Source organism: Mustela erminea, chromosome 6 (assembly GCF_009829155.1).
Source record: "Mustela erminea isolate mMusErm1 chromosome 6, mMusErm1.Pri, whole genome shotgun sequence".
Lineage (NCBI taxonomy): Eukaryota > Metazoa > Chordata > Mammalia > Carnivora > Mustelidae > Mustela > Mustela erminea.
Genome location: NC_045619.1, coordinates 18,040,622 through 18,054,829, shown reverse-complemented (window position 1 = coordinate 18,054,829; position 14,208 = coordinate 18,040,622). Strand labels below are relative to the sequence as shown.

Sequence of the window (14,208 nt, the reverse complement as noted above, 5' to 3'; positions counted from 1 at the left end):
CACCCTGGCCTCCTCCTACCTTCTTCACCCCCAGATCCACTCATAACAAAATCCTGTCAGCACCCCCATCTCAATGTCCTTCAAACCCATCCCCCTGCTACAGTTCCCACCATTCACCTCAGTGGAATTCCCTTTTTACCTTCTCTTCCTAAAATCCAATAGAATAAATACAATAATAGACAATAACATTCACCTTCTTAACTGTTCAGTGGCTTCCCATTGACTAATTGATGGCTCTCAAACTTTATTGTGCATAGAAATCACCTGGGGAACATGTTAAAATGCAGATTTTTTGACTCAAAAATTTGAGAGGGGGGCCCAGGAATGGGCACAGTTCATAAGCATCATACACGAGTGATAAAAGTAATATGTAGATGTTTCTTATTCAAAGTAAATCCATAGACTACCATTGGGGAGTTGGTTAGAAATGGAGATTCTGTGGCCTGGCTTTAGTCCTACTTAATCAGAATCTAAATTTTAACAGAGTTCTCAGCTGATTTGAATGCATGTCAAAGATGTAGATGACACTTTGATCTAAAGAATAAATCGTTTTCCATGGTATAGGAGGCTGGTCATGACCAGAATTCTTGCTGTGATCTAAGCTTGACAAACTGGGGAAACTGAGGCACAAAAAAGCAACTGTCTTCTTCATCGTGGTCTCCCCAGTGCCTAGCACACTCTCTGCTACATAAGACATGCTGCTTTGTTGATATAGGCGGAGTCAAAGTGAACCACTTCAGTGTGTATTTTAAAACACATTTTGTACAGCATGACTTTCATACGGTATCTTCATCAAGGTATGATTTAACTGAAGTGAAAAAGAATGGATGGAGAAAAGATGGTCAGAGTCATATATTTTACTCCTTATATTTTATATTTTACTCCTTATATATTTTACTCCTTAAATTTTTTTTAAGGATATATTTTACTCCTTAAAACACTGAACATGTTATCATTGGGCAGGGGAAGGGGGGACTTAGTCCTGTCTGTGCAGTCTTTACTGTTCGCAGTTGATTTACTGCCTGAAGTCAAATCCATGCTCTATATATTAAAGCACAACCCCGACCATTTTTTTGTTTTGTTTTGTTTTGTTTAAGAAGAGCAAACTTTCGTCACAAAGATACAAGAACAGTCAATATTGATCTTCTTGACGGATGGCGCACCTCACGCCACAGGCCACTCAAGCATCTGCTCATTACCACCCAGCCCTCCCTTTTGTGGGGAAATAATGCCAAGTGGCCTCCTATGCGATCGGCTGCAGATTGCAAATATTTAAAAGAAATAAATTTCTCTGAATGAAAAGCACCTTTCTTTGTTCTCCAACCTCCTCTCCTCCTAAGTCATGTTGATTTTAGGGCTGTGCATACTGCCAGCACCTGTACTTTTCAATTGTTTGCTTGCCAACATCACCGTGGTTTTCTTGCTTGGGTTTAGGAACCATTCTAAGTACAGTAGCCAATGACGGTGTATTTTCTTTCTCTCTTGGCAATCTGCAGGGGAAGCACCAGCTTCAGGATACCTAGCAGCAATTGTAATGAGAGGACATAAGAAGAGAAGGACAGAAATTGGAGCTTCTCTGACTGAACACGGCCCCCATGGGATAATGAAAATAGATCACCTCTGCAGTCCAGAAAGAACGGTTTGGATTTCCTCACGAAACTTATTCTTTGACAGAGAGTTCTTCAATTTGACTTGGGAAAATCCAGAATCATTCTTTAACCGACCCTGAAGACCCACAACAAGAAATAAGGGTGGGATTTCAGCAACAGGAAATTCAAATTGTGATTGAAGGCAGCCACTTAGAATATCACCCCCAGGGTCTGAACATAAATATGGAATAAAACGATCATTTCTTCTACATGAAGCATTACGCACCATTTGGTGGAGTAGGATCATGCCCTGTGTGATCTTGATCTTTGCTCTTAATCTCTTCCCACTGAACATTAGTGTGAAAAGAAATGCAGCCAGGCATGGTGACCATCCAGTGCAGGTGGCAAATGAGTGCAGGGACAAAAATGGTCTATGTGGAAAGCTTCAGTCCTTTCTCTAACCCAAAGCAGATGTCTCCTCCAAAAAAAGGGTTACAGCCTCTATGACCACCACCACTGGGGAAGGTATGTGTGCCTTTTCAGCCCCTACATTCTTTGATCCTACTTCCAGGACCAAGTATTTAGACATCCATGTGACTCCAAATCATGATGCCTTTGGTTAAATGTGTGTCTCCCCCCAGACTCCCAGACTTCAGAGATAAAGCAAATGCCCACATCTGAGCACAACAGTGCATTACATTCTGTTGGCTACAGGGATTGAGATTCAGAACCAGTATCATAAGATTTTTGTTGAGACTTCCAGGTTCAAGGTTTGACGGTGAGAGTACAGAGTCTGGGGTTGCCACAGTCACCTCACCAACGTGGCACCTTACCAACGTGGCAAGCACAAGTTGGCTTTGAATTGCTTTTTGGATAAAATGGCTTGAGTTGGGTGAGCTAAACCCTCTTCCTGCTCTGACTGGTGCCGGGGACATGTATTAGTGACATGAGGATTTAAAATGCAGTCTGCGGTCATGGAATGGTTTCTTTCACTCTGGGTTAAACTGATTAATTCTGATAAAGATGGTACTGATACTGGAAAAGATGATGCCCACTTTGCCTTAGTTGGCATCATTCTCCAATTAGCTGAGTCTGAAAATCCTAGGTACTTTCCTTATCCTCGAAATGAAAAATATGATACTTGCTACAAACACTCACAACTAAAAGAGGTATTTTGCTTTTGTTAACATATGTAGTAAGCCACAGAGTAAGGAGCTAAAACCAGCCTCCCTAATTGCACTGAGTTAGGATGATCTTCCTGAAATTGCATAACAAATGTTTTGAATTATATGAAAATCACTTAGCCACCTTCGGTTTCTTGTAAGACCTCCACAAGTGACAGAAATGTCAGAGGAAACATGGAAATACTGTTGTATAAATTTAAGTTCAAAATTAAATTCAGATTTACACAAAACAAATGTGTATGAAGAGTTAAATATTTTTTAAAATATTGCCTGCAAAAATCTTCAACTCTAGATGTACTAAAATTTACATTTCAAAACAATTTATCGTAAATGTATCCCAATGTTGTCACTGTCTATAAAAATACTCTTAACAGCTTGAGAAACATTTGCATCAGCAGAAAGATTCTTCTGAAAATTAAAAATCATAAAAAAATTATTTGCAATCTTGGCTACCCATTGACATTTAATAGTAAGGCACTAAAATGCAGCCTGCAAACTGGGTTCCCTAGAGCAAGGCTTGTTGACTACTGGGCTTCATTGTAGCAACACGCAGTGAGCCTGCCTTTCCCATGACAGATCCCTCAATGTCAGATTGTGAAGGGCTTTTCTCTGCCTTCTCTGCAGAAGAATGCTCCAAATACCAGCCCAGGAAATACTTATCTGGCTGACAAAATTCTGGGAATAGAACAGGGAAAAGGGTCTGAAGTTCCCACAAGACTACCACCTAAAATTTCAAGAAACCCGTGTTTGGAGATTCCACATCATCTCTGAGTCCAGTGACCCTGTGTTGAGAGCCTCTCTAGTTTAATTTTGCCAGACAATAAATCCTTGTCTTGACTCTACAGGGTTAGCCAAGGAAAAATGGAGCTCTGGAACCAAACTATCGCTGGCCCTTTATTTTAGGCCCTGTGCCTGTTATGAAAAACCTTCAAGTTCCAGGTTTCTTGGGAGTAGAATGAATTGATTCACTTCTCCTTGTAGCATCCCTGTGTAGACTTGTGTTGGGAATCACTCCTTCTGTTAGGTCAGTGACCACATTTTAACCAATTTGACAGCTTTCAAAAGAACTGTTGAAATTGCTCACTCAATGTTATCTCCTCTCTCTTTTTTTTTTTTTTTTTACCTTGTGGGTGAATGCATTTTGTTTTAAAGCAGTGCTTCCCAATCATTTTCAAAATCACATGAGACAAAAAATATATAACATTTGTAGGGAGCAATGGGGTAAATGGGTAAGACTATTCAAGGCCAAGGCAATTGGTCTGACTTTACCTGCTATCCTACCCTTCACAACACTACCGAGAGGACTAAATCGATTAATATCTCAGCCTACCTGTGACCCATTTGCAACATACCATTTGGGAGGCTTTGTTCTGTTGTTGAATCTGAAGGGTCTGGGGAAAGGGAGAGGAGAGATGTCATCAGTCTACCATGTTTAACCAGCCACGACTCACTGCTCACTCTTCTATATTGTCTAGGTTAAATGATGTTTTACCCCCCATTTCTTGGTCCCAGAGTATCCTTCCAGCTGATCTAAATGGTATCTTTCTTTCTCTCTCTTTTTTTTAAAATATTTTATTTATTTATTTGACAGAGATCACAAGTAGGCCGAGAGGCAGACAGAGAGAATGGGGGAAGCAGGCTCCCCGCTGAGCAGAGAGCCCAATGTGGGGCTCTATCCCAGGACTCTGGGATCATGACCTGAGCTGAAGGCAGAGGCTTTAACCCACTGAGCCACCCAGGCGCCCCTAAATGGTATCTTTCTGATACTTCTTACCAGGAACACCAGAGGCTCTAAAGGCTTCTCTATGATTGCTATCCCTGGAAGTAGTAAAGACCCCAATATCTCCACAAGTACCTAGCTCCACGATGACTCTTAAGTACAGGAACCTGAACTCTAGACACATCCAACTAGGTCCCTGAACACTGGAGAAAGAGTCCTATCTATCCCAGCCAATGAGACAGAACTGCAAAGAAGACAAAGGAAATAAACTAAAAGAAGCTAACACATTTTGATGGGACAGTCCAACCAGTACTCAAGATTGTGGGATTTGGAATTGATAATACCTGCACTGAAAGCCTGCCTCCACCCCTTACTAGATACGTGATCCTAGGAAAATTATTCTAGCTCTCTAAGTTTCAATATCCTCATTTGGAAAACAGATTGAAGAGTAATTCCGGTTGCCCTGAATGTTTAAGTGAGAAAGCAGTTGCAAAGTGCCTAGCACAGAGAAAATATTAATGAGGGTTGAAAGGAAAAAGATAATATTCACAAAGAAGAAAAGATAGGGCCTTATAAAAAATACCATTAAACAAAGAATAAAAGGAATTAGGGCCACAGTTTACAAACACACCGATACTTAGGCCCCCGCCATCTGCATAGAAGCAACATACATATAAAGATATACTATTTATAATATAGGACATATGTATAAATAGACTTGTGTGATGTATACATGTGTATACGTATATTTGTCAATAGCATCTGAGGTCCTTACATGCAATGTACATTACAAGCAGTTCTAGGAATTAGCTTCTTGATGTTGTTTTCCGGGAAAAGAACAAAGTTATCATCTCCACTTAGTTACTAATTAGCCCTTCAAATGGGGTCAGGCATCCTTGCCTACTGTTCGCCTTCTTTTAACAAGTGCATAAACAAAAGTACAGCTGATGTCTTATTCTATCATCTGTTTTGCTCAGAAGCTAGTCCACGCACAATTCTATGTAGCAAAGAGAGCCCAATGTGAGTATTTAAAATTAATACATCCAGAACATCACACACTTATAACTATGGACCAAATTTGTAAAAAGAAAAAAATATTACTAAAGTGAAAGGTCAACACCTCCTTGACAGCTGTGGGTACATATATTACTAAATGTAAAGGTGTTACTTCTAAAGAAAAATAAACTAAAGTTCCTTTCAGGTTCTCCTTAGTGTTGAGGTTCAGATTGTACTTGGACAAAGGAATCATAATTCAATTATCCAAAGATTTATTACAAAACACTTTGCCCACACTGGATATTTTGATGTGTAAACATCAGAGTATTACACTCCCTCTATCCCAGGCTTCACATTTCTGATTTCATTAGCCAATAAAGCCAGGTTTATTTATAATAAAGTTAAGCCCTTCAAACCACTGACCATGGAAACCAGATTTTGAAATAATTCAGATTTGTGTTTCTGTTCTTTCTAATTAAGGGTAATATCGGGAAGCACAGACAGTGGGTAGCATTGTTCGAGCACCATGGATTTAAGCAAGAAAATCTGATTATCAGCTCATGTCAGAAGCCAAGCGATAATGCAGCTTAGCATTCGTTTGGGCTTTTTCTTTGGCCAAAAGATAATTACCGTTCGTGAGGCCTTACGTAAGTGTATCTAATATCTAAGGCCCTAAAATTTATGAATAGCAAAGACACACAATAGGCAAAGAAGAATTACTGTATTTATTATTTCTATGGCTTGTTCCACCATGATAATTTCATTATCTAGCAAAGTCAAACCTCTAAAATCAAAGTATAATTTCTTAAAGGACAAGAAGTTAAATATGCTGGCAAGGTTTTCTGCCCAATTTCCTCTGGTGAAAGCTATTTCTAACAAATAAGAAGTAGACCAGCCAGAATTCTAATAGGAAATTTACCAAAGGGGATTCAGAGTTACCTATTGAGGTCATTGCAAAAACAGATGCTAAGCTTCTACAATGAGGTATTTTTTCTTTCATAAAGTATTATTTCTTAATCCTGTGCTGTTGAAAATAAATGCAATGCTTCCCACCAAACATTATCGAAAATCTGAAGATTGAAAAGCACTTCTTGGCAAAGATAATGGTGTCAGAGTGAGCACTGCTGTACTAATGCAAACAAGCAACTTGAGTATATATCATGAAGAATAAATTTTGGGAATTCAGAGGGGAAAAGTTATTTTGAACTAGGGGTTAGAAGTTTGATATATAATAGCAGATCTAATTAGAAGGATGAAAAGAAACTGAAGTTGTGATATTTCTAAAATAAGAGTGTTGAGATCCTCCCAAAAAAACATAGAGAAGCACCTGTTTTTAGAAGGGAAAGATGGCATGATTGTCCTTAACTCTAGATTTTTTATTCTTTTAGGAATAACTTTTATTATTAATCTGCTATTCATCATATAGCAGTAACAACAAACCCTTGAGTACTTTGTATAGACCAGGCATTGTTATAAACCCTTCAGACCTGTGAATTCATCAGATGGTAACCCAATAAAATCAGTACTTTCCTCTCCCCATTTTACAGAGGAGGAAAATGAGTCACACAGAAATTCCAATAACTGTCCAAATGGCTCTCTCTACCCCAAACTTAAATATATGTAAGATTATCAATTTTATGCATCTTCATAACTTGATTTGGTTTCAGATCTCAAACTTCTAATCTTTAGCTCAAATCATTTTCCCCTGGCATGTCCAGAATTTATTCTATGAAGTCTATACTCAGGCTACTTGTGTTACAACAGTGCTTACTCTGACATCATCCTGAAGCAAAAGGTTCATTAAGACTGGTCAACATAGGGGCGCCTGGGTGGCTCAGTGGGTTAAGCCTCTGCCTTCAGCTTAAGTCATGGTCTCAGTGTCCTGGGATCAAGCCCCACATAGGGCTCTCTGCTCAGCAGGGAGCCTGCTTCCCTTCCCTTCCTCTCTCTCTCTGCCTGCTTCTGCCTACCTGTGATCTCTGTCTGTCAAATAAATAAAATTTAAAAAAAAAAAAAAAAAAGACTGGTCAGCATAGCTCCACTACTGTCTCAGGCACTAACAATGAGCTCTCCAACCTTGGGTACATTGGGTTATTGAACACTACATCAAAAACTAATGATGTACTATATGTTGGCTAATTGAACATTAAAGAGAGAGAGAGAGAAGTCAAATGGGAACAGCAGAAGTAGGAGAAAGGGTGACACAGAACCTGATGCAAGAAGATGAGGATCAGAGCCTAGGCATGGCAGCCCTACACACTCCTGCTTGCAGCTTCACTGATACACCAGTGAGGAGGAACTGGTGCTTCAGGCCAAGTCTATCCTGTGCTTCTTTATCTTCTATATTTGCTTTGATGACTTTTTGACTGATTCCCCATGACTTAACTTTCCTCTTGCATTTTTATGTTTTATTCTTGCCTTACATTCTGGAATATGTTCCTCAACTTCTTCTTGCAGTATTCTGTTAAACTATTTACTTTTAACAAGCATATATTTGAGTCCATGAACAGTTTCTGTTTGTTGAGGGCTTCGTTTTCAAGGACACAGCTGTTCTTATTTCATGGATTCTCTCAGAGTTCCCCAGAAGGCACTAATTAGATATCATCTTCTGGCTTCTGAATTATATCTGTTTTTTCCAATGCCAATTTCTCTATTGGGTCTTCTTGGTTATTTTTGTGCAATTGGTTTCCCTTAAGTATTGGTGATCCTTGGTACAGGCATACCTCTTTTTATAGCATTTTCTTTATTGTGCTTCACAGATATTGCATTTTTTACAAATTGAAAATTCCTGGCGACCCTGCATAGAGAAAATCTATCAGCACCTTTTTCCCAACAGCATTTGCTCACTTGGTGCATCTGTGTCACATTTTGGTAATTCTTACAATATTTCAAACTTTTTCATTATTCTTATATTTGTTATGGTGATCTGTGATTGATGATTACTACTTGCTAAAAGCTCAGATGATGGTTAGCATTTTTTAACAATAAAGTATAGTTTAATTAATGTATATATGTGTTGGATTTTTAAGACATGATGTTATTGCACACTTAATAGAGTATAGTATAGTATAAACAACTTTTATAAGCAACAAAAAAACAATACAAATTTATTTGACTGACTCTATTGTGGTTTTCACTTTATTGCAATGGTCTAGGACCAAATCCACAATATCTACAAGGTATGCCTATATTATGAATAAAAGCCTAGTTGATGAGTTTCCTTTCTGTTTGTGCAGATGTGCTTCCCTTATTGGAGAATTCAAGGCTTATTCCCATGACCATGAGCTTGGTAGAGGTGGTCAAGGCATGTGAACTGACTGGGTTCACTTCTGGGTGGGTGATCTGGCTAGGGCTCCTCTGAACACCAGAATGAGGCGGCTTCATTCTAAGGAACAAATTCCCACATGAGGAGTGTAGGTCCTCCCCCATTAAAACCTCTCACTTTTTTTAGAAAAACATATGTTCCAGTTTTGTCCTGAAGAGAAGACCCTGCCTGCAAATCACTCCTGCCTTCTCATCAATTCCTAGAGATTTTTACTTAATTAGGGAATTTGGAGTAAAGAACTGAGCATGCTTAATTCAATGCACTCTCCTTTGTCTTTGGGGTCTACAAAAAGCAGGTGATTCCAGTCTGCTTTTAGTCATGAGATAAGCCTATCAGGAAGAGTCTGTTGTTTCCAAACACCCTTGGGGAGTTCTCCCTTTTCCAAGTTCTACCATGGTAGTTCAGGCAAGGCTGCCATTTTGCGGGTCAGAACAGAAAGCCCATGTTGCCCAAACACCTGAATCACATTCCTAACCTATCTGGTAATTCAACATCTATCAGCCACCTTCTCTGTCTTCTCACTGGTTCAAAATTCATTCAAAGAAGAAAGGGGTTTTATTTATTAATCCCATAGACCTCAGGATAAACATTGTCTGGCTTTTTCGTTTGTTTTGATCTATTCAGCATCGAAGGAAGGTCAAGGATTTTGAATGTACATATGCACCTTGTCTTTGTCACCCTTCTCACAATATGATACTTAACTGCCTACAATTTGCTTCTTCTACTTATTGATTCATCAAGGGCATGTCTTCTCATCAGCACATAGCATCCTGCCTCATTCTTTTAAAGGCTATATTATTATATAGTATTAAGAATGCATTTAACCAGTCCCTGTTGATAAATATTTTCTGAGTTTTGGTGAATGCTGCAATGAATAAACTTGGTTCTCATATTTCTTTATACGTGAGAAAATGTAGATGCCACCATTTGACTTGTGTTTCTCTGGCTCAGCTTCACATAATATAATAATAAGTAATGCATGGTCTTTAAATTCATTCTTTAAATGAATAAGGTAGCAAATTACTGGGAGTGTGAAAATAAACCACAACCAAGGTAATGTAGTAGTTGGACTTGTGCTATGGGATTTGATCTCTACTTAACTTTTTTTTTTTATTTTTTTGAAAGAGAGAGAGGGCACAAGCACAAACATGAGCAGGTGGAGGGGCAGAAGGAAAGGGAGACAAGCAGACTTCCCAGTAAGTGGGGGGCCCAATGTGGGGCTGGATCCCGGGACCCTGAGATCATGACCTGAGCTCAGACCAAGAAACTGACACTTAACAGACTGAGCTGCTTAGGTACCCCTCTACTTAGCCATTCTTGAATTCAACTTTCCCCACCTAAAAAATGGGAACATATTTTTAAAAACCATTGAAAGATACAATGAGGTAACATCAAAAAGTTGCTTAGCCTGGGGAAATGTAAGCTATTTTGAACTGAAATCATACATCCATGTAAATCATTTAATTAAGTGAGGTCTGGGTGCTGTGACCCTTTCATGGATTGGGAAAATTACCAGAAGAGCTTGGAAGTCACAATGCAGACAGAGCTGCCTCAAATCAAGAGGGCATATTCATGCCTCCAGGATTTCGAAGAGTATTCACAGCTCTATTATGCTCATTGTTATCTCCTTCGATCTTCTGATGATAATTTTAAAAATTAATTTTTTAGGTATCTAGTTTCTTATTCTTCAAAGATTTATATAATGACAGCTATGTGAGCATTCTAAGTCTTAGGGAATTTATATGCCATTATAAGCAAAAGTTTTTATGAAAACATTGCTTATACGCTAGGTGGTATTTAAAGCCAGTATGTTTCTAACCCTAGGGGATACAAAAAAGGTAAATGAATATAGTGGAAAGATCTTTAGAGCCATATAGACCTGAGTTTAGAGCCCAGCAATCACACATGCATTCACTCATTCAACAAAATTTAAGTGGTTTGGATGCCAGACACTATCTTAACTGTGGGTGAACAAATTCCCTGCTTTCTAACTTAAAAGATATTTAAACCTCATCAAATAATTTAGCTTTTCTTTTTTTAGGGTTCAATGCCAGCTCGTAAGTTTTTCATAAAGGCACCTATGAAGTGCATAGCAGTGTTCAGTAAATGTTGGTTTCTTCCTAATTTAAAACTGGAAATTTTCTTTCTCAGTTTAGCTCCTTCCCAATTAAGGGCTAAAAATTTAAGATAAGCCACAAACATATTAACACACTCACAGAACTTAATGAAGGAAACATTAGCCCATAGAAGAATAAAGAGCAGAATAGTGACATCAAAACCAAGTTTAAGAATTTAGAGATCCTAGAGCCTAGAACAGGCACATAGTCGATACTCAAAAGTGTCTATTGACTGGATATATTAATCAAGAATTCAAATAGCTAGAGTTTCACATTTGACAGGAGGCAACACAGCATGTTAGGAAAAGTTCTGTAACAACAATAAAGAGGTTCAAGTTTGAGTGTACGAAGAGTGTGATCCACCAGCAATTTTTTCTTGGGTAAATCATGACCTTCTCCAGCCTCCGTTTTCTCACTTCGAAAGTGAGAAGTTTGAGCTCCATCCTTCCCAAGGTACCAATAATTCTAAGTAGAAAATACGTGTCAAAACTTCAGACTACCACTCTGAAGTTTATTTGCATAGTCTGAAGTCGAAAGGCACATGTGTCTTCCACCCTCCCATCACCTTCCAGAGATAATTGTAAGGGCCCAGAGAGGTGGGTTTTGTCGATACAGCTCTGTTTTATTTTTTACGCTAAAGTTTAAAGTATAGACCAGCAAGCTAAGAAACAAGTGTCAATGCACACACACCAAAAAATCCATTTTAAAATCTAAAGATTAAAAATTAACCAGTCACGTCATGTTTTTAGCAAACACACTTACCATTGTATAGAGTTTTATTGTCTCCTTGGTGAATAGAAGTCTTTAAAAATGTATATGCCTAGAACTGAATACTACGTCAGATCTATGGGCACCGCATGTTTAAACACCTGCATCTCATCATCAGCCCTTCATAATATTATTAAACAATAATTATACTTATGATGAGTAATGCATCCAAATATATCTTTCCTTGAGATATACTCGTTCTTGTGTTATATAAGTAACCCATTAACAGAATATGAAAACTACTCAGGTAAAACAGATTCATAACTATATCCAGATAATACTCAATAAAGTTTTTTTTAAGATTTTATTTATTTATTTGACACAGACAGAGAGAGATCACAAGTAGGCAGAGAGGCAGGCAAAGAGAGGAGGAACCAGGGTCCCCGCTGAACAGAGAGCTGGATGCGAGGCTCGATCCCAGGACTCTGAGATCATGACCCAAGCTGAAGGCAGAGGCTTAACCCACTGAGCCACCCAGGTGCTCCTCAAAAAAGTTTTTAAATGATTATAATGAATTGTAATGATGTCACCTTCTACATGAGTGAATCCTTGCCTTATTTTTTCTGAGGATAATCAATTTCATCATTTCTGTTCACCAGGATTCTAAATTTTACCGGTCTAGTCAGATTTAAATAAACCAAAAAAAAAAGGTTTTCCCTTGAAATTTCAGAAGTTTAGTTTGATTTTTCTCATATATGAAAGGAAAGTGAAAATCTGAGGTAAAAGCTAAGCTTGACTTTGCTTAAAACCAGCAACATTGGCTGATGGATGAACAGAGGCCTCCACAGGAAATAATCCACCTACTTCCCAAAACAGAGGACAACATGCTCAATCACTGCAATCAAAATGGACCAGCCTCCAAAGACCTTCAACGTCTTAGTCTATAAGATGCAATACCAGTTAACTTCCAAAAGTCAAAAACAAACAAACAATAGGACAACAGTTTCATTCTTTTTTTTAAAAAATGGAGTGTTCTCATGAGAAAGAGGGGCATAAAGAGTGCCTTAGTCAGAAGGAATAGTAGCAAAAGCTAACATGTGTGGCAGACTTTCCACATGTGCCAGCACTGCTCTAGGCAATGTACGTTAAATCCACAACAGCCTTATGAGGCATTATCCCATCTTACAGATGAGGAAGCGAAAGCAGGGGAAGACGAGGCATGGGAAGATGAGGAAGTTAGGGCATCTCACAGGGTGGAAAGCAGCAAAGCCAGAATTGAACTCAGGCCATCGGACCCCAGGGTTTGCTTGTACCATCTCCATCTTTCACCATTCGTTCCATTTGCCACCCATTCAAGCAACAGCCACCTGAAAGCAGGTGCCAGCACCCTCAACATCACATTGCTAAGGAACCTGGAGTATATAGTCAAGGGCTCGATGGTAATTCCAAACTCGACTCTGGAACTGAACCAGTGTTTTGCAAATCCATCCTGTCCTGCCTCTCAGGTTTTCTCTGGCTTCTTTCATCCTTTCTCAACACTCTAAAGCCCTGAAGCTCATTGAACGACGTCACCTCTACCGTGAGTGAAGGAGGCTGTCTAAGCGCTCAGAGTCCTTGGCCACTCACAGTCTTCCTGAAATTGTTATTAATGTCAGGCCTTGATGCTCAGGCACAAAGTGTGTATCACAGAAGGAAGTTAACGGGATTCGAGTTCTAGCAACCGGTCCTGCAGTGTGGGATTGCTTACAAGACACCAAGCAGACTGCAGTCACCCTCGCTCTCTCAGGAAGCAAGGCAGCTTCGAAGTGGGTTGAACACCCTCAGGTACCCTGAAGTTTTGCCCGAGGCTCCAGATGTTAGGCCTGGGAAGAGACCTTGAGAATCGGGCCAGCTGCCTGGGCACTCTTCCTGCAGGAGCCCCATCTCCTGAGAGAAATGCACGCCTGCAAACTTGTCTGCAACCTCCAAGAAGCCCGCTGAACAGTCCTGTTAAACCAAAGTCACATCCTGCTACTCACAGCCCTCCAGGGGCTCCTCATCTTCTTCAGAGTAAAATCCCCATTGGTATCTTCCTGAACCGAAAAGGACTGGAACCCGCATAGATACAGACAGACAGACAGGCTGAACAGGATCTGGCATCTACACAATGGTATTGGCCAATTCAGTATGTGTTTTTTTGTTTGTTTGTTTGTTTGTTTGTTTTTATTTATTTGACAGACAGAGATCACAAGTAGGCAGGGAGGCAGGCGGAGAGAGAGGGAGAAGCAGGCTCTCCACAGAGCAGAGAACCCAATGCAGGGCTCAATCCCAGGACCCTGAGATCATGACTCGAGCTGAAGGCAGAGGCTTTAACCCACTGAGCCACCCAGGCGCCCCAATTCAGTACGTTTTTTCGTATAAAAAGGGAGCTTACTGACAATTATCCTGAAATGACAGGTATAAACCTGGACTGTCCAGGCAACAAGGAAGTCCTCTTATCTCTCATTTCATCTAATACTCTCCACTCGTGACTTTGCTATTCCCTCAATATCTTATCCTACCTTATTGTCTCAGGACATTTGCACTTGCC

At 39.5% G+C, this 14,208-nt stretch overlaps 1 protein-coding gene across 1 annotated transcript in view; it reads right to left on the bottom strand.

Annotated features, from left to right (window-relative positions):
- C6H12orf42 (chromosome 6 C12orf42 homolog) overlaps positions 1 to 14,208 on the bottom strand; it is a 142,985-nt gene that overhangs the window by 62,376 nt on the left and 66,401 nt on the right. Inside the window, 2 exon segments of the mRNA XM_032346575.1 lie at positions 1,619 to 1,725; positions 4,126 to 4,164. Of these exon segments, the coding sequence (XP_032202466.1) occupies positions 1,619 to 1,725; positions 4,126 to 4,164 (146 nt within the window).